This window comes from Lithobates pipiens, unplaced genomic scaffold (assembly GCF_037356315.1).
Source record: "Lithobates pipiens isolate NorthernLeopardFrog02 unplaced genomic scaffold, aLitPip1_a1.2 Scaffold_16, whole genome shotgun sequence".
Classification (NCBI taxonomy): domain Eukaryota; kingdom Metazoa; phylum Chordata; class Amphibia; order Anura; family Ranidae; genus Lithobates; species Lithobates pipiens.
In genome coordinates, this window is record NW_027507748.1 from 72,823,979 (window position 1) to 72,844,338 (window position 20,360).

The 20,360-nt window shown below is 43.7% G+C and overlaps 1 protein-coding gene across 4 annotated transcripts in view; it reads left to right on the top strand.

Annotated features, from left to right (window-relative positions):
- The window catches only part of APP (amyloid beta precursor protein), a 349,255-nt gene that overhangs the window by 308,190 nt on the left and 20,705 nt on the right, over positions 1-20,360 (top strand). For all 4 annotated transcript variants that reach the window (XM_077480033.1, XM_077480032.1, XM_077480035.1 and 1 more), the window contains 4 exons: positions 1,633-1,791; positions 4,495-4,623; positions 8,035-8,134; positions 18,684-18,905. In XM_077480033.1, the coding sequence (XP_077336159.1) occupies positions 1,633-1,791; positions 4,495-4,623; positions 8,035-8,134; positions 18,684-18,905 (610 nt within the window). The remainder of the gene's footprint in view (positions 1-1,632; positions 1,792-4,494; positions 4,624-8,034; positions 8,135-18,683; positions 18,906-20,360) is intronic.

Here is a 20,360-nt window from a genome sequence, read left to right on the forward strand (position 1 = left end):
TGCATTGTGCTGCACCCGCAGTGTGGGTAAACCACAGTGCATCAGTGTGAAAGCAACCTTTACATTTGCCCTTTGGGGGGCACTAAAATCACAGAGCTGGGAGTTCAACTGCCATCTCCTTTTTTCAGGGAAATTATGTACAATGTTTGTTTGGGCATTGGTCAAGACAAAAAGGAGGGTAATGTAGAATATTGAATATTAAATAGTCATATAATGATAATGTAACATGTACAGTTATTAGAGCCCGTTATTGGAGAATGTCCCAGTTAAGGCCTGGTTCACACCTATGCATTTTTTTAGTGCGTTTCAGTTTTGCAAAAACACAGTACAGTTCATTTAACATGGTTTCCTATGGATGTAGTTCACATCTGTGCATTTTATGGAAAGGGGCGGGGACTTTTTTTCTGGTTTTTGGTTCCATAGACTTCAAAGGATCAAAAACGTGTATTAAAAAATGCACCTGGAATTTGCAAACTGCAACTTGCACTCAGGCCTAAGAATAGATGGGAGTGATGCATCTGTTATTTTTTAACATCCACTGTTAAAGGAAATTTAGAAGCTTTTGTGTCTATTTAAAGCTGAACGCTGGGACTTGGGTAAAAACTTTGTGCCTCCCCCTCACTGCAAGTGTTAATAGTCTGGGGATGCAGGAGTGAGGTGCATTACTTTGCCTGTCCCTCTGCCCAGCAGGCTCCAGTGCCGTTCTCATCTATTCAAACCTTTGGGCTGTGATTGGTCCCTCTGCGTCATCACATACAATGCACGGTTATTAACACTGCATTGTTTATAAGGAGGCAAGCTTACTAAAGTGCCATAGAGAGGATGGATGGAGGAAGCCTGCCAGAGGCAGGAATAGGTATAATACCTTATCCCTGCACCCCTAGACTAAATTACATTTAACTTTTACAGTGTAGGAAGGGGAGGGGCAGAGCAAGGATAGATTTTGGCTAAGCTTTAATTGGTATAATGTTTTTTTTTGTTTTGTTTTTTCCTTCCAAAATTTATTTTATTAAAGAACAAGAACATTTTCAGTGTACAATACATGCAGAAAGGCAATAAACCAGAAGGTCTACCAAAATCTTTATGTAGACGGAGATGGTCACAAGGTAGATAATGACCAGTCTTGGGGAGACAAATGGTAACTGGTAATGACAGAACACTAGTGGATCAGCTGCATGAGATTAGTATATCTGGAGCCACATTCCTAGAAAAGGGGAGGGGAGCACCTGATAGGATCTCCAGGAAAGTGGTACCAGCTACCACTGGGCTGAAGCCCTCGTGGTAGGGTCAGGTCAAGTATAATAAGCCTATTTGCCTCCAATGGGAGTTCATGCAAAATGAAATAACTAAGCCTAGAAATAAATGTTTTTAATATAAATAATAGGAGGAGCTAAAGAGATGTGAAAAGGAGCTGAAAGCAGTACAAAATCAGAAAATGAATATTATGGGGCTGGTTTGCAAGGAATAGTAAAGCAAGAGTAGAGCAGTTCAAAGCAACTGGGAAGACTTTTAATTAAATATGTTTCATAAATTTACATGTGCTGACAATTGATGAATATTTGTAGGCCATACTTTAAGAGCCTATTGGTGTATTACTCTTTTAAATGACATTTTATTTGTTCTGTATTTTAGCGTTTCCAAGAAAAGGTGGAATCCCTGGAACAGGAGGCAGCTAATGAAAGACAGAAGCTGGTTGAAACACACATGGTTCGTGTGGAGGCCATACTAAATGATCGCAGAAGAATCGCTCTGGAGAATTACATCACTGCACTGCAAGCTGATCCCCCAAGGGTATGTGTCATTCCTGATATACTTACACCAAATCAGCCATAACTTTATGACCACCCACCTAATATTGAGTAGGTCCCCCTTTTGCTGCCAAAATGGCCTGATTTGTCAAAGCATGGACACCACTAGATCTCTGAAGGTACGCTGTGGTATGTGGCACCAAGCAGTCAGTAGCAGATCCTTTAAATCCTCCAAGTTGCCTTGGATTTAGATTTGTTTTTCCATCACATCCAACTAATGCTTCATTGGATTGAAAACTGGAGAGTCTGAAGTCAACACCTTGGACTTTTTGTGTGCCTCAAACTATTTTTGCAGTGTGGCAGGGCACATTGTCCTGCTGAAAGAGGTCACTGCCATTAGGGAATACCATTTCAATGAAAGGATTTACTTGATCAGCAACAATATTTAGGTAGGTGGTACATGTCAACTAACATCCACATGAACAGCAGGACCCAAGGTTTCCCAGCAGAACATTGGCCAAAGCATCACACTGCCTCCACCGGCTTGCCTTCTTCCAATAGTTCATCATGGTGCCAATATTTCCCCAGGTCAGTGACACACAAAAACATACCCAGCCATCTACATGACGTAAAAGAAAATGTGACCAGACCGCCTTCTTCCTTTGCTCGGTGGTCCATTTGTGATGTTCAAGTGTCCATTGTAGGTGCTTTTGGCTATGGACAGGTCAGCTGACAGGCACCTTGATCTTTTTGCAGCCCCACACGCAACAAACTGTGATGTCCATTTTTTTTGCTTTCAGGGGTAACAAGGTTACTTGCAGCCAAATGTACCCACTGACTTTCTGATGCCAGTGTAATGAGATAATCAAAGATATTCACTTTACCTGTTTGAGCTTAACGTTCTCCGTAGAAAAGACAGATTGTAGTCAGACACACAATGCCAGACACACTCCAGAGAAGATGTACACGGATACACAAGTACCAATGCTCCAGCTTCTACATATGTCTCCCAGGCACTGCCCAGAGCATTTTGGCATACAGGAAATATTTCTTTTTATTTGATTTGACTTTATTCATGTCACTTCATAACAGTCCAACCGGTCATATTTCGCTAGGTTGCACACCTGGAGGGACTCTACTGGAGAGAGGAATAAGGTAACTATTACACCCAATTGCTCTACCCATAGGCAAAAATGGGCATTTAACCCTTGCAGTGAGGAGGCATTGCAATAGTAGGTGCTGTTGTTTCTTTTGTTTTTTTCTTGTGTTGAGCTTTAAAGATAGGGGACTGCTAAAGGTAATGTGAACCTAGCCAAAAAATGGAATTCGTCTGAGTCCTCCAATCATGTACACCTATGGATACATCACTTTTTCGCACCTGGCTGTGTCAGCTTAACATCAGTTTGACTCATCTATCAATGATAACATTTCCGTAGCATTTATGAGCAGTTGGTAAACTCTATAAAGTTAATATATTAAAGAAGAAAAATTCTGTTAAACTGGGTCAAGGATTAGCAACATTTTAATGATGTCGGCTTGATGCTGCAAAATATACCTTGCACATTTGCAGATAAGGAAGCAAGGAATCTAGCAGACTCTGCTGTTCATCACTAAAATAATTTTAGTGGTTGCATATTGCTGGAAAGTAGGGCAACTAAGGATTAGAGGCAATGTCGGCTCATATTTTTTTTTGGGGGGGGGCAAACAACCCCCCGTGGCACCTCAATTCCCCCCGCGCGTGCTCGCTGTCTGCTGGTTGGTTGGTCCACTTACCCGATCCAAGCAGCAGACAGAGGCAGGGATCGGGGCATCAGCGGACATCAGGCTGCATCAGGTAGCGGCTCCTGTGTCTTCTTCTCCTTATGCTGCTCCTCCTCGCTTCCCCCGTGCGTATCCTCCTAGGCCTCCAATAGGATCACTTGTTTTTTCAGCCAATCGGGTGACAGGTATCAGACCCACTTCCTGATTGGCCGTGAGGAGGATCAGTGTTGCAACAGGGAACATTCATTCGCTTTTGCAACACACCTGGGTGGCCTCCAACCGCAATGCTCTGCGCCCCGAGCTCACCCTTTTTTTGAAGCCTATTAGAGCCTCTGGCTCTAATTAGTGCTTCAAAAAACACACCCCTGCTATAGGAATTCATGCATCCTGAAAGGGGCTGGGCGCATGGGTAGGGAGGGCGGTGGCATGGATAAGGAGGCGGCACCCGTGTGCCCATAATGGACGGGCCGCCCCTGATTAGAGGACACTTTGTGATCAGCCATGCGCTAATTATAAAATGCCCCCTTATATTCGCCGATGTTGATGAAAGCTACAGCAAGGTGCTGTTGCCCAAACCAACCATTTAGATTGGGTTTCTTGCATATCTGCACAGATAAAGTGACATGATTAGCTACAGAACATTACTTTTGGAAACCATCTCCAATGATACAGCTGTGTAAGGTTGTTCAATGTTTTCTACCTACCTCATTGGTCAATACGCAGACTCAAAGGTAGGGAGGACACAGGTTATAATACAACCAGGACTCTGCAGTTTACTCTGTGGATTTTGAGGCTCTAGAGAAGAGATCATAGAGATGATGGTTTAAGGGTGCGACCAGTCATCTTATAGGTGCCTACTCTTGTGTTAGAGCTGCTTTAAGAGCCAAGTGTCCCCAGATCTTCTTTAAGGATGCTCCCATAGATGGTTTGCCATTCAGTTTAAATGTCGGGCACTATTTTGAATAATTCCCAATTCACTTTGCAGCCTCGCCATGTATTCAACATGTTGAAGAAATATGTTCGCGCTGAGCAGAAAGATAGACAACACACCTTGAAACACTTTGAGCACGTCCGCATGGTGGATCCCAAGAAAGCTGCTCAGATCCGATCCCAGGTATAATAATTACTATTTTTATTATTTTTCTATTTTCTTTTCAGCTTAAGTAGAATTACTTGTCTCTGAGGGGAAGACAAATTGTTTTAAGGAAAACCCTGCACTTGTGTACTTCCACACTGTCTGCAGTGCAGAAATCGGTACCGGTGTAGAAGATGAATTGTAGAATTATATTCATCCCTGTCTGGTCACTAGAAGAGTTAATACAGGAGCTGCACATAGTAGATCATTGAGCCTCTAATGTGCTATTGATCTATAGCTGACAGATTTATGCATTGGGAAACAGATGACTACCTCTGGCATGACTGAAAAAAATGGCTTATGCTTGTATATTTTGGTTCAGAGTCAATTTGTAGATTTAATACAAGTGCTGCATGACTGCTGATCCAGTCCGCGCTGTTAATCTGCGCATCTTGTGGTCTATTAGTATTCAGACTCTGCTGCAGACCAATTTCTGTTAATCCATTAAGTGTAATAGCAGATGAGGAATTTTCCAAAGAGACTGGGTGTCTGTTCTCCAGGAAGATTGTACAGAGAAAGCGCTGCTGTAAAATTGCCGCGGTGGGCGTTTTCGTGTCATTCGGATCTGTCGGCCAGCTGTGCTGCTGGATTTTTTGGCCAAGATGATAATATGGTACCTAATGTTGCAGGAATAGTCATTTCTGAAGCTAGACGCCCATTGCTGAGGAATAGACCCCTGCTAGGTGTATACACTTACTGTAATGGCTTTCTGGCTCCTGCAGCAGGGAGTGTTTATGAACATTACGAGTGTCTTATTATAGTTTACTTTACTTATTTACATTTTTCTGCAGAAATTTACTAAGAACATTCAGTCCATTCACATCAGTCCCCTACCCCAGAAGATGCTCCCAATCTGCTGGTACACGCTTCCCAATTTGGAAAAAAGCAATGTAACCTACTGTTAGGGGTTAAAATATATCTAAAGCTAATGATTTAGTTTTGAAATGAGTAGGGAAAGGTAAAACTCCTGTCTGTTGGAAAAAATGTTTTTGGTCTATGTCCCATTGGGGAGAATTTCCATTACTTTTTGTCTCAAGAGAAAAGGGCAAGTAGGAGGCAGTTACTCCAAAGTGACTGTTGGGTGTCATTGCACCAAGTGTCCCCTTTGGAAGTATTCCCCTCTATTTATGTGCTACTGACAACTCAGACTATTAGATTTTCCTCCACACTTTTAGTTCTAGTGACAAGTACTGGTCAATACAGAAAGAAAGGGGACGAATCTGCCCAGTGGGCACACAGACAGCAATAAAACACGACAGTGGTTCTAACTCTTACATACTGTGCCCAAAACCAAAAGAATATGGATTTAGATACACTGGCCATGCACTGTTCAAATTTCATCCATTTCCAGTGGAACCGGTTAAAATTTTCTTAGTGGGTGGCCCTGTCAGCTTGTTTCTACCTGATATCATTCTTCTAAAACATCGAAAGAGCCAGACAAAAAATTGTTGGCCTAACAGCAGCTGCTTCAAATCAGCTGCTGTTTGGGTATTTTGACAGCTGCTGGCATTCAGAGTACGATAGCCACAGTAGAAAATGCTTTCATCTGTGCTGTTCAGCATGGATGAAGGAATCTGTTAGATTTCTGTTCAGCCTAAAGCTGTGTGTGACCAGACTTAACATGGCATCCATAGAGTTGCAAAACAATGGTTTAAGTCCTTTTAGATCTTCAAAGTTTGCCCCTTCCACTTATACTGGAAGGAAACCACAAGATTTGCCTCGTTTACAGAAGCTGCAACTGAGCTTCAAATATGTCCCTTCTACAGCCACTCTAAGCCCTTGTACACACGGTCGGACATTTCAACAACCAAATCCGTCGGATTTTGTCCGATGGATTTTGTCTGACGGATTGTGTCCGAAACTGTTGCATACACACGGTCGGACAAAGTTGTCGGAAAATCCGATCTTTCAGAACGTGATGATGTCATTTTGTTACGATGGGACTACGTTCAGGCTAGTAGCCAATAGCTTTGATGTAGGAATTTGATCTGAGCATGTGTGGCACTTTGTCCGATCGGAATTCTCTACACATGATCGGAGTATGTCCGATCCGGTCAGTTTGTCGGAAAATATTTCCAGCAAGTTGGAAAATTTGGTCCGACGGAAACAGTCCGATGCATACCACACACAGTCGGATTATCCAACAAAACGGTCTGATAGGACACATTCCGACGGATTCTCCGACCGTGTGTACAAGGGCTAAGAGATCCATGAAGCCAGTCCCTTCCATAGACACGGTGGGGGATTCACCAAGCCAGTCCCCTTTTCACCAACATTGTAAGACATTCACCAGATCTGCCCCTTCCAGAGACACTGTATGGAATCTCCCAGATTTGCGCCCTCTAAAAAATAAATGAACCACCAGTCCTGACCCTTTCACAATCACTTTAAGGAATACACCAGGACTGCTTGTTCCACAGACACTGTAATGGACCCATGAGGCCCCTTTCACGTGTGCTGTAAGAGATTTCCAAAACATTGTAAGGGATCTCCCAAGTCTGCACCTTTCACTGACACTGTAGATCTCCTGAGTCTGCTCCTTCTACAGACATAAAGGATCCTGTCAATATGCCCCTTTCACAGATACGGTAGGGGATCTCCCATGTCTACCTAGTCCACCAACACTGTAGGAGATCCACCAAGCCTGCACTTTTTTTTTTCATTTAATCAACTGGGTGAACAAAACAAAATTCTTGATTCCCCCATCCACAAATTCTAGGTTGATGGGGGATCATCTCTTTTGTTTTCTGACAGCAAGGAGACTCCCCCGCTGTCCGAATACACTGATCAGTGCTGGCGCAGATCAAGCTGCAAAAATCTGACAGTGTGGTTGTACGTAAATCGATTGGTAGATGGACTTCTGTATAATCACCCTGCCCTTACATGGATCGAAATTCAGACGTTCTTTGCTGAACCGGCTTAAATTTCAATGCTTGTATTCCTGGCTTAAGAGATCTTCCAAGTTTGCTCCTTCCACACACACTGCAAGGGATTTACCAAGTCTGCTCATTCTACAGACACCGTAAGGGCAACAGAAGTAACAAAGTGGTAGGCTACTTGACGTGCTGTCTACCCGAAAGGAGATGGTCTTGGGCAGTGGACTACTTAAGTCTTTGTGTCTGTGTACTATTTTGTACATAAATCTGTCTAGCCCTGTGTAGATTGTGTTAGTGTTAATAATTGTAGCTTTCTGCCGGATGAAGTCTATCTTTGAAGGATTTTCTTTATTGATGGCCTGTGTTGTGCAGTATCAGCATAATAATGGTTCAGAGAGAAGCGATGCCATCTCTGAAATTTAGGAGAGCTGTCAGCTGAGTTTCACTATTTACAATACTCGTAGGAAGCTGCCTTTGTTTTCAATGAGTATTAAACATGTCATATTTCTTGTAGGTGATGACACATCTCCGTGTGATTAATGAGCGGATGAATCAGAGCTTCTCTCTCCTATACAAAGTCCCTGCTGTGGCTGAGGAGATCCAAGATGAAGTTGGTAAGTGAGCTGCTTGGTGGGTATTAAAGTGCCCAAAGGAATGTGTCTTTGTTACCCATGGTAATCAAAATTTGACTTTCCTGTTTCTGAGGAAGGTTAAATAAAGGAAAGAAAAAATAAACTGGATCATTTCCAGGAGTAAAAAAACAAACCATTTTTCTTTCAGACACTTGTGCGATATCGAAACCTCATCCTTTATGCTTCAAAGCAGAGCCAGCTCATCCACAAGGCAGCCTAGGCAGGAGGCCATGGCTTTTGACATTCAATTTTGTAGTAAATAGACTTAAAACCACCTTCACTAATTGCAGCACTGCAGTCTGAGAATCAAAAATTTCACTTGGAGGACAGCTACTCTATAAAGTAAACCTGTTATTAAAAAAAAAAGTTCCAGCACCATACACTGTTTGAACCATGCAACTTTGACTGCTTGGAAGAGACACTGTTTTCCATGCAGGGCATAGGGACAGAGTCATTAGAAAAGTTCTCCCCCCCAACTTCTCTTATACTTTTCCTACTAGCGGTCCTCCGCCTCTGGTTCCCGCTCCACTGCCAGTATTAAAATCAGCTGTATCCGTGACCCAGGGAAGCAATTATGTCACTTTCCTGGTCATGTGGCAGTGCTCAGGCCAAGCATTTAGGTACTGGATCTGAGTGTTCTCACAAGGGAAGAGGTTACATTCCCCCCATACCCAGAATTCTCAATATTTTTACATTATAGAGACTGCTGTGGTGGAGGAGGGGAAGGGGTGCTGGTAAGAACTGTATAAAGGCATCAGGGTGGCCTTTTTAAGGCACTTTCACTTTGCCTTGTATGTGTAAGGTGACAATAATGACATGTTTGTTTCAGTAAGCAAAAATGATGCCTACACTAAAGCACCCTTGTTAAATGGAACCATTCTTCTCCCCAGCCAAAGCCCTAACACTTAGCTGCTAACTATGACTTTAAAGAGGAACTTCACCTCCCGGTTTGAATTTATTTTTTTCCATTCCATCTTACCTTTTGTAATGGGTTGTCCATGAAACATATACTCACACACTCCGTAAATCCATTGTTGATTTGTTGTGATCCACTGCACTATGTTGCACATCAGGTTGGGAGCCGCCATCATCATCACAAGTCAGCTGTCTCTTCTGGGTCCTTGAAGCCGGCAGTCCGCTCCCTGAAGATTTGTCGCCAGGTCCTTCCTCCTCCAGCTCTGTATGATTCAGCTAATGTCACCTGGGATTTCCGACGTAGATATCCCAGGAGGCTGCAGGAACAAGCTGACATCCTTCTTATCTAAGCAAGAATGGAGACATGGTGGACCTTAAATACAAAAAGAAAAGATACTTGGGCGTAGACATACCTGCAGCAGCTGTCATATCCCTCTGCTGGGACCAAATGTCGACCATGCCAAACTGTCATTTCTGGATGGATTTAAAGTTTGCCCATTCCCTCCCACCTTCCTCATATGTTCCAAGTGGCTTTTCATTGTGTTGATCTGCCTAATTGACCTAGAGGAATATTTGAGACTAGAGAGGGCAACCAGGCTCAAGAAGGGGAGTTTTTTTTTTTTTGCCTTAACCAATAATTTTCGTTCCTCGCAACTAACTCAAACTGTCATTATAAATCTTAACCATCTCCTCCTTCTCACACATTATTTCACAACTCCTACCTTAAAACAGAGCTACACCCATTGATTTAACAGTTTCCAAAGACAATTCCATTCCCGTCACATGCCAAAAATCACATGTGCAGTATCATGGCAGTTAAATGTAAAGCAGAGGCCAAGATGGCAGCTTCCTTGGTTGAAATTGATAAGAGAGTTTAGTTCCATTTTAATGCCTCTACCCCAGCAGTTACCCCTAAACTGTCACTTTAATTGTCGATCTTAAAGGCAAGATTTTTTTTAAATAATTAAAAATAACAAACATGTTATACTTGCCTTCTCTGTGTAGTGGATTTTCACAAAACGGCCCCGATCCTCCTCTTCATGGGTCTCCCGCTCACGCTCCTGTCCCTTCCCTCCTGCCAAGTGCCTTCAGAGAAAACAGCTTGGTATGAGGACATCCAGGCAGGCTTGCTACTGAGCCTCTGCTCTGCATGTCCATTCATACATAAAGCTGAGGCTCGGCCCCAACCCATCTCTCTTCTCATTGGCTGGGATTGACAGGGAAGGGGGATAGTCCCCGGAGAGCCAAGGTTCTCATTAACATCGCTGGATTGAGATGGGGCTCAGGTAAGTATTAGGGGTGGGGCTCAGGTAAGTATTAGGGGGTGGGTGGGGAGCTACACAGAGAAGGTTTTTTCTTTGTTTTGTTTTTTATAGAATGCATGAAAGTAAAAAACCTCCAGCCTTTAGAACCACTTCAAGGTGACAGATACTTCATCAATCCTTAATTTTGCCCAATCTTCACATTGCCTGTGCCAAATCCTCACAATGTCAGATTATCAAAACAAAATTCTTTTGTCTTTAGAGAGCCAGTTAAAAAAAATATCCACAAGATTTCTCCTACACTGGAATTAGTAATTGATGCAAAAATTCTTCATTTACTCGGTCATGTAAAACTCTGCAGATTTCAAAAACCTTTTTTTTCCGTATGGAATAGAATTAGGCAACTTTGGAACTTCCTGCCTCTTCTGCCATTTACATATAACCTATAAATCAGACAAGGACAGCGAGATGAAGTAATTGATGGCTAATAGGCTCTGCGTGCCAACATTCAAGAGATGACTGAGCTTGCTAACTTGTAGCAGAATGTATTTGGCCTGTCCCATATAATTATATGGATATGGCTGTAGCCATTACATCATTCTCTACAAGATAAAGCAAATAACTGGGGAGTTCCCCTTGGAGAGAGTGATGCCTGTATTATGGCCAGTTGAAGAGAACACACTTTACTACTGAGAACTCTCGCTCCCAACAAATCTAGGACATTGCCATGGGATTTAGCCAAATGTTGCTCCCGCAGAACTGAAATCTTTTAATGGCAATTTAAAGAGACAGAGAACCTAAAACTCAGGTTTCCTTACATAGCACAAGTCAAGAATGTTTGTATTGCTGGTACCTGGAACTCGCCGTGTCGGGGGGCACAGCGGTGGAGAGACCTGCTTCTGATCATCATTGTCCGGATAGCTGCTAGCTACAGCACTATTTTATACATTCTCTTGGAGACAAGTTATCAGTCAATGTTCTGAACAAGTGTTGACCTTTTTAAAGACACATTTAGATAACTATATATTATAGATAAATATACACTCACTGGCCACTTTATCAGGTACACCTTGTTAGTATCAGGTTGGACCCCTTTTACCTTCAGAACTGCCTTAATTCTTTGAGGCATAGACATTCCTCTGGGATTTTGGTCCATTGTGACATGATAACATCACACAGTTGCTGCAGATTTGCCGTTTGCACATCCATGATGCAAATTTCCCGTTCCTCCACATCCCAAAGGTGCTCTATTGGATGAGATCTGGTGACTGTGGAGGCCATTGGAGTACAGTGACCTCATTGTCATGTTCAAGAAACCTGTCATGAGATAATTTGAGCTTTGTGACATGGTGCATTATCCTGCTGGAAGGAGCCATCATAAGATGGGTAAATTGTAGTCATAAAGGGATGGACATGGTCAACAACAATACTCTGGTAGGCCATGGTGTTTAAACGATGCCCAATTGGTACTAAGAATCCCATCCTGCCAAGAAAATATCCTCCCCACACCATTACTCAACCACCACCAGCCTGAACTGTTGATACAAGGCAGGATGGATCCATGCTTTCATGTTGTTTTTCTCAGTCAAATTTTTTTTTTAATTAATTTTTCATAATAAAACTACAATTTTAAAACCTTTCCCACAAATATCCCCACCCAAATACACCTCTCAAAAAAAGAAAAATACAAAAAAAAAAACACATTTCCATATCTATGCTTCAATCTTTACTCAAGTTCCATGTAAAGTTACTAGAGTTTCAAGTTTACATCAAATTCTGACCCCACTGTCTGAATGTTGCAGCTGAAATTGAGACCAGGCAATGATTTTCCAATCTTTTATTTTGGAGAGTCTGTGCAAATTGTAGCTTCAGTTTCCTGTTAGCTGACAGGAGTGGCACCCGGTGTGGTCTTCTGCTGCTGTAGCCCATCTTCTTCAAGGTTCGATGTGCTGTGCGTTCAGAGATAGTATTCTGCATACCTTGGTTGTATCAATGGCTGATTGGCTTTGAGGCAGAGCGAACAAATGGCGCCACTGCTGTGTCTCAGCCAATCAGAAGGCAGAGCGAGCCAATGGCGCCACTGCTGTGTCTCAGCCAATCAGGAGGGAGAGCCTCAGACAACCAAGACACTCGTGGACATTGCTGGACAGAGCTGGGGCTCAGGTTGGGGCACACAGAAGACTTTTTATCTTAATGCAAAAACCGTCTGACTTTACATCCCCTTTAAGGCTCGGTTCCCACTTGTATGATGCGGAAACCCTGCCAATCCACTGCGGGTTCCTGCATCGCACCGGACTTGCACAGCAGTTCACACTGCCATATGCAAACCGCCAGGAGTGTCTATACATCGTTAATGACAGCCCCATTTCAGCTTGCATATTGCACTACGACCTGACAGTTCGAACATGAATCAAATGACATGGGTGTTCATCCCCATGCGTTCCGATTCTGGTGCGGACCAAAAAAGGGTCCTGTGCGAGTTTGGTACAAATGCGATGCAATATCAGCCCCACAATCTCTATGGCTGAAATCACATCACATGTGCTTTGCAGTGCGGTGCAAATCACATGCCATCTCACAGAGGGCGTTGGTGTGAACTGGCACTAAGTGACGAACGCTGTAAAAAGGCACCCACTGCCTCTTCAAAAATGCCAGCCCTCTTTCCCCAACACATGACCTCTTTGACAGAACAATCTTTTGTTCCTCTGTCATATAGACAGCATTCAGATTCTTGTATTGTTTCTTATAGGGTGCCGGTCCCTATGATATCACAGAATGGCCGCAAGCAATACTTCCATTTTTGATTTCAACTGGCAAACCCCTTAAAGCACGTCTTTAAATAAATTCACCATAATACATCTTGACATGTTTTATTAAAGACTGGCTTCTCCCCGTCATATTGTGCTTTTTATCGCATTATGCATTTGGTGTGATTGTTTTTATTGCTTTTTGTATCTCATACTATATCATGCCAGTGCCCAGAGCAAAGTTCCACATTAACTGCCCCTCGTTCAATCACCACAAAGCCGATGTACGCATTATTCCAGAAGTAAGCAGAATGCCAGCGCGGTTTTGTGGCTGTAGTGCCCTCCTTACACTTCCTGTGTCATTTATTTGTGTACATTCAGATGTGATTATGGCTTTTGCTGTCTGCTGTCTCATCTTCCTTCATTCCAGAGGTTCTTGGCTCATTAGGAGAGCTCTCTCTCCGCTCGTTCTCTGCGGGATCCCGCTGATAGAAAATTTACTTAGCAGAGCAAATCTGCACTCGCAGCCTCCTTGGGTTAGTCATTAACGTACAGCAGTTCTGTGAAATTAGCCATTTTATTTTTATAGTCGTACCCCAGATAATGTCAAGTTGTTTTAAGGAATTCATTTCTTCAGCTAAAGTAGAATATTGTATGAAAGAGGGGCTGTCGCTGTGAGTCGGAGCTAGGACTGCAGCTTGCTGTGTACATTCACAGTTCCTAGCAGATCATTCCTTACTCTTGGTTATTGGTGCTTGCGTTATCATTAGACACACATTCAGAAATTAGGTGTTTTTGTAGACAGGATAAAAAAAGCTCTTTTCAGAGATGTGTTTTAGATCAAACCTGTCATATGAGGAATGCAGAAGGTGCCATTGGAGATCCCTTGTACAAAATGCTAATTCCTAACTTTAACACTGATCCCCTGGATAATATTGAGTCATCGGGGGTCTATTCTGGATAGGATTCCGCATGCGATATGACCCAATTTTCTAAAAAAAAAAAAAAAAATAGCTTCAGATAATAAGAGAGTCAATGCATCAAGGTAAAATATTAAATGGAAGGTAAATACTACACATTTGTTAAAAATGTAAGTTAAGTTCTGCAAAAAAAAAAAAAGATAAATCTTTAGTCGGTTCACTAAAGAACACACACCATTCATTATTTATCTGGTAGGTTATGTGGGCAATCCCTGAGTTATCAAAGTTTGTAGCACCAACATCCCATAATATTGAAAACTAGAATGAGGATATGAGATGCTGGACCATTTAGGTGCATAAGTATAACAAGCATTCTTAAAAGCAACAATATTTGTTTAATCACAAAAAATAGATTAAAAGCATTTGTACGGCCATGTATTGTCATTCATTTTAATATGGGCAACATTTTCTCTTTAGCCACGCTTATATTTCAACATGTTTCACCGTTCTGGCTTCTTCAGGAAGAAGCATGGTAAGGTTACTACTAAACAACGAAAACACATGAATCATACAGGACATTTTAGGTCTGTATTATCTCAGAAATGTACATACACAAGGAGATGTAAGGATGCACCCATCAAACTGGCAACAGTTCCAAAATGTGGCTCCCTACCTCAAAAAGTTGTACTGAGTTAAAGGGACAAAAACAGATTCCAGGTGATAGGAGTCTGTCCAAGGAGGCCGTGCATAGGACTGAAATACAGAAGGTGCCATTCTGGATTCCCTTTTGTCATACATGTCCCACTGCCTGTCAGTGGATAATGTGACATGCGCAGCTAAGACCACAATTACAGCATACTCTGCGTGCCATCACATTGGCCCAGCCAATCTAGCGCCCAGAGATGCGAAACCCAGAGCAAAGACTGGGTGAAGATTCTAGCATCAGGGAGAGCCCTGACAGCACATTGATGGAGGGCTCTGTAGGAAAGTTTGTCATAATGTACTAGTATGCAGCTCATGCTAGTACATTATGGCTTAAACCTGCAGGGGGGGGCATTGTTTTATATTGTCAAGAGACTTTACCACCACTTTAAAGTGGTTGTAAAATCTGTTGCACCCCTTGTACCTACAGGTAAGCCTGTAATGAGGCTTACCTGTAGGTACTCTAAATATCTCCTAAACTTGCACACTTTAGGAGATATTCACTATATACGGTGCTGTCAACATCATCGGTGCATGCACACTGAAGGAACGGCCCGCCGGTGCCGATTTTCAGGGCCCCTTCCCGTGCTCATGCATGGGAGTGACATCATCGTGGTTCCGGCCAATCAAAGCGTCGGAGCCCGCGAACCCGGAAGTAACTCTGGTGAAAGATGTCGGCCAAGTACTCGATGTGCCGACACCAATTCAGGGCAGTGTTCTAAGGTAAGTATTTCATAATGAGCTGGTATGCTATGCATACTAGCTCATTATGCCTTTGTCTTGCATGATTATAACTATGGAAACATTCTACTGCAAATGACATTTAGGTGCCTCTTCTTACCTTAGCCTGATTGTGTAGACCATTTTCATGATTCTTTTCAAGGAGGTTCAACAGAAAAAAAGGATAGCCAAGGGCCCTGGAAAATCTGAGCCCTTGTCTTGCAGGGTGTGAAAATTCTGACTATGACCAGGAAGTAGCAGGATGTGTATCTTTCTTTGGATTAGAAAGCTGAAAAGGGAACCAGTTTAAGTTAGGAGAAGGTTTAAGTTTACATTAATAAAAGCTTTAGATTATAAAGTATCCAGAGAATCTATAGGAGAGTGCAGAAGCCAACAACACATGTGAGGCCGTGTACACACGGGCGGACTGTTGGCTCAACTTTGTCCGCTGAACAGTGTTTCAGCGGACAGTCCGCTCGTGTGTGGGGCTTCAGCGGACAGTTTCAGCGGACAGTTTGACGAACAAAGTTTTTCGGAAATTCCGAAAAACTGTCCGCTGAAACTTGGTTTGAGCGAACAGTCCGCCTGTGTGTAGGCCACTTTCGAAATGAGCAAACTGTTCCCGCTCGGAGAAAAGTCCGCTCATTTCGAGCGCGTGTGCAGGTAGGCGGGGCCCGCGACGGAGACGTCGCGGGCTCCGCCGCCTGGAATGGACTTAAAGGGGAACCCCAACGCCGAAAAAAATCGGCGCCCCCACCCCAAAGCACCTTGTCCCCATGTTGATGAGGACAAGGGCCTCTTCCCGACAACCCTGGCCGTTGGTTGTCGGGGTCTGCGGGCGGGGGGCTTATCGGAATCCGGGAGCCCCCTTTAATTAGGGGGTCCCCGGATACCGGCCCCCCACCCTATGTGAATGAGTATGGGGTACAATGTACCCCTACCCATTCACCTGTAAAATAAAAGTACCCAAAAAAAAAACACAACACACGAGATAAAATATTTTATTGCACAGCTCCGGGGGTCTTCCGTCTTCGGGGGTCTTCTCGCCGGACTCCTCCGCTATCTTCTTGTAGCTCTTTTGCTAGCGGAGGAGTCCGGCTTTCTTCCTCCCCGCCGCCGGCCTCTTCTCCCGACTTCGGGGGTCTTGTCCCCCTCTTCGGTTCTTCTGCCGGGCCACCGCGCCTTCTTATAGCTCTTTTGCAGGCGGTGGCCCGGTCTTCTGTCGCCGCCGCCTTCCGTTCTTCTTCTTCTTCTTGTTCTTCTCCAGGAGATGTTGACACGTCGCTCTCTCCGGCCGGAATGCCAGAGCCGCGCTGAGCGGCCACTTATATAGTGACAATGGGGCGGTGTCACATGGTATATGTCACATGGGTTGATGTCACATGGGGACTATGACATCGTAAGGGGGCGGGGTCACCATGTGACCAACCCATGTGACATATAAGAGCTACAAGAAGATAGCGGAGGAGTCCGGCGAGAAGACCCCCGAAGACGGAAGACCCCCGGAGCTGTGCAATAAAATATTTTATCTCGTGTGTTGTGTTTTTTTTTGGGGTACTTTTATTTTACAGGTGAATGGGTAGGGGTACATTGTACCCCATACTCATTCACATAGGGTGGGGGGCCGGTATCCGGGGACCCCCTAATTAAAGGGGGCTCCCGGATTCCGATAAGCCCCCCGCCCGCAGACCCCGACAACCAACGGCCAGGGTTGTCGGGAAGAGGCCCTTGTCCTCATCAACATGGGGACAAGGTGCTTTGGGGTGGGGGGGCCGCGCGGCCCCCCCTTCCCCAAGGCACCCCCCATGTTGAGGGCACGCGGCCTGGTACGGCTCAGGAGGGGGGGCGCGCTCGCTAGCCCCCCTTTCCTGGCCGGCCGGGTAGCGTGCTCGGACAAGGGTCTGTTGTGGACTTTGGGGGGACCCCCACGCCGGGTTTTTTTGGCGTTGGGGTTCCCCTTTAAGTCCATTCCAGGCGGCGGAGCCCGCGACGTCTCCGTCGCGGGCCCCGCCTACCTGCACACGCGCTCGAAATGAGCGGACTGTTGCCTCGTGTGTGGGCGAGTCCGCTCATTTCAAAAGTTGCGTGGACTTAGTACGACGAACAAAGTTTGCCGTATTTGTCCGCTCAAAAAGTGCCGTGTGTGGGCGTGTTCGTTCATTCAAAAGTTTGAGCGGACTGTTTGACGAACTTAGTTTCGGCAGACAGTCCCCGCGTGTGTACGCCGCCTAAAGGAATCTGAGGACTAGGAGAAACACGGCAGCAAAGGAGCGAACATCGGCAAATGGGCAGGACTTTGTACAGTGTCTGGATTAGAAAACTGGACAGAGTGGGCAGACAGAGCAAAAATCGAAATCAGTATTTGGTGTGAACTACCCTTTGGCTTCAAACCAGAATTAATTCTGCTAGGTACACTTGCATCCAATTTTTGAAGTAACGTTGCAGGCATTCCTATTTACATTTTATGGTGGAATCTCTCATTATAATCATTGCCATGTATACCTAATATACAACTGGTGAAATGGAGGCACCATGGGAATCTGACCAAACAACATGTGTTCCAGGACTTTATGACAGAATATTGGTTACAGGCTGATTTGGCTCTGTATAAGAGTCCGCTTGCTCTGCTAAGAGTCCATTCTCTATATCAGTGACTGTTCACGTAGTGATCATGGAATTCTTCTCAAGGAGACCTCCACCATTGCATATCGGTGTTGCATTACTGGATTGGGACTGCTATTCCCACTGTATGCACTGAAAGTACATTAAAACATTTTTTACATTTTTCTTTTTTTATCTTCATGTTTTTCATTTTTGCACTAAATTGGTGTGTTTTTGTATATCATCATTGTTAGCACAGCCAATTGTTTATATATCCAGAGAATCAACTGGTGTTATATAAGAGTGTTGCGATTTTTTTCCTGCCTGATACACATACATGTGGATAGAATGTATACTGTCATCATATGATACTTGACCAACATACCGGGATATCTCCCTCAGCTCTGGGACATTTTTTCACTTCAGCTTTCCCAATGCTGCAGCAACAAGTTAGGAAGAGGCTCTTTATCCCATACCATACAGTTATGGTTTTTATATGTTTCTCCTCCTTTGCATGGGTTGGCAATGTAGAATATACTGTTCATCTGCTTAGAGTGTTTTATATTGTAATACTGTTCTAATTGATATAAGACCAATCTCAATGACAATATATATAGGTACTATAGAATGCGCTAAAAAAAGTTATGTCTCTTGTAACTTCCAGATGAGTTATTCCAAAAGGAGCAGAACTATTCTGATGATGTGTTGTCCAACATGGTCAGTGAACCCAGAATTAGCTATGGCAATGATGCCCTCATGCCCTCACTCACTGAGACCAAGACCACAGTAGAGCTTCTTCCAGTGGACGGCGAGTTCAATGTTGATGATCTACAGCCATGGCATCCATTTGGTGTAGACTCTGTGCCTGCAAATACTGAGAATGAAGGTAATCTATGGCTACAAGGGGTTGTTTTAGGCTTTTGTTGTAGATGTGCATGTTTGTCAGAGATCGCTGCACGTTATCAAATTCCTACTATTGTTATGCTGCAAATGTCCTGCATGATTATAACTATGGAAACATTCTACAGAAAATTTAGGGGCCTCTTCTTACCTTAGACTGATTGTGTAGACCATTTTCATGATTCTTTTCAAGGAGGTTCAACAGAAAAAAAAGGGTAGCCAAGGGCCTTGGAAAATCTGAGCCCTTTTTTTAAAAGCACCATTGTGAGGCAGGCAGACTGATGAGGGAAGGCACACTTTTAGTGGTTCATTTTTGTAAATATCTATGTTGGCAACTAATGGGTATTCCATCCCATTGTGGATAATTTCTCATAAGGACCCAGACATTGTAGCAATTTCTTTGATAACCTCTTTGAACAATATATAGATACAAAAATATGACATACAAAAATATGTTACTGGCAAATTTGACCAAACGCTATATGTTAAAATATGTAGAAATTGTGGAAAAAAAACAATAATATATCATAGGTACCTGTACAATGTTTATGGTGATCTCCCTGAGCATCCATGTCCATTTGTACCACATTTTATTGAGCTGAATTCAGTTTCATGAAACCCATTAAACTCTTTTGAAAGTCATAGGAGTATTTTCTTACCCTCTAATATTAAATAACAATTCTGCATAATTAATCTCTTGCAGACTTAGGCCCCTTTCACACATGCGGACATTATGTCCGTATTTCATCCATCCGTTTGCGGATGAAATACGGACATACATGCATTCCTATGGGATAGCGGGTGTCTGCGGATGAACACCCGATATCGTCCGCCTCCGCTATTGTCCAATTCTGCAGTTGGAAGAAAATCCTATTTTTCTATTCGTCTGCGGAGCGGATCGGATGAACATGGACAGGCGGTCCGTGTTCATCCGATCCCCCATAGAGGAGAACGGAGAGCTGACAGGGCGGTCCCCACACAGTGTGCTGGGACCGCCCTGTTATCCGCCGGCTCAGCGGGGACAACGGAGCCATCCCCGCTGAGCAAGCGGATCATCACGGGATGGATCATTACTGATCCGTCCCGTGTGAAAAGGGCCTTAAAGGGAGCCCGTAAGGGTAAAAATTCAAGAGCTTTCATTGCTGATCAGTTTTTAAAGCTTAAAATTCCACAGGTGTCACTCTAGCTTTGTCAGTAACTAGAAAATCTGTCACTTGTAATAAGCATGCCAGTTGGGTGGTTTATTTTCAGTGTCTATGGTTTTGTTTCATGACTGTGATCCACTAGGTTGTGAAGCCAAAATCAGGATGGCAGCCTTGCAGCTTAAAAACAATGCAGGAATTCGTTTCCATTTTTTTTTCCATGACAGGTTGACTGTAAACTAAACTTGATAGGTCCTTTCAGGTGTAAAATACTAGGTGCTTGTATCTAAAAATCAGTT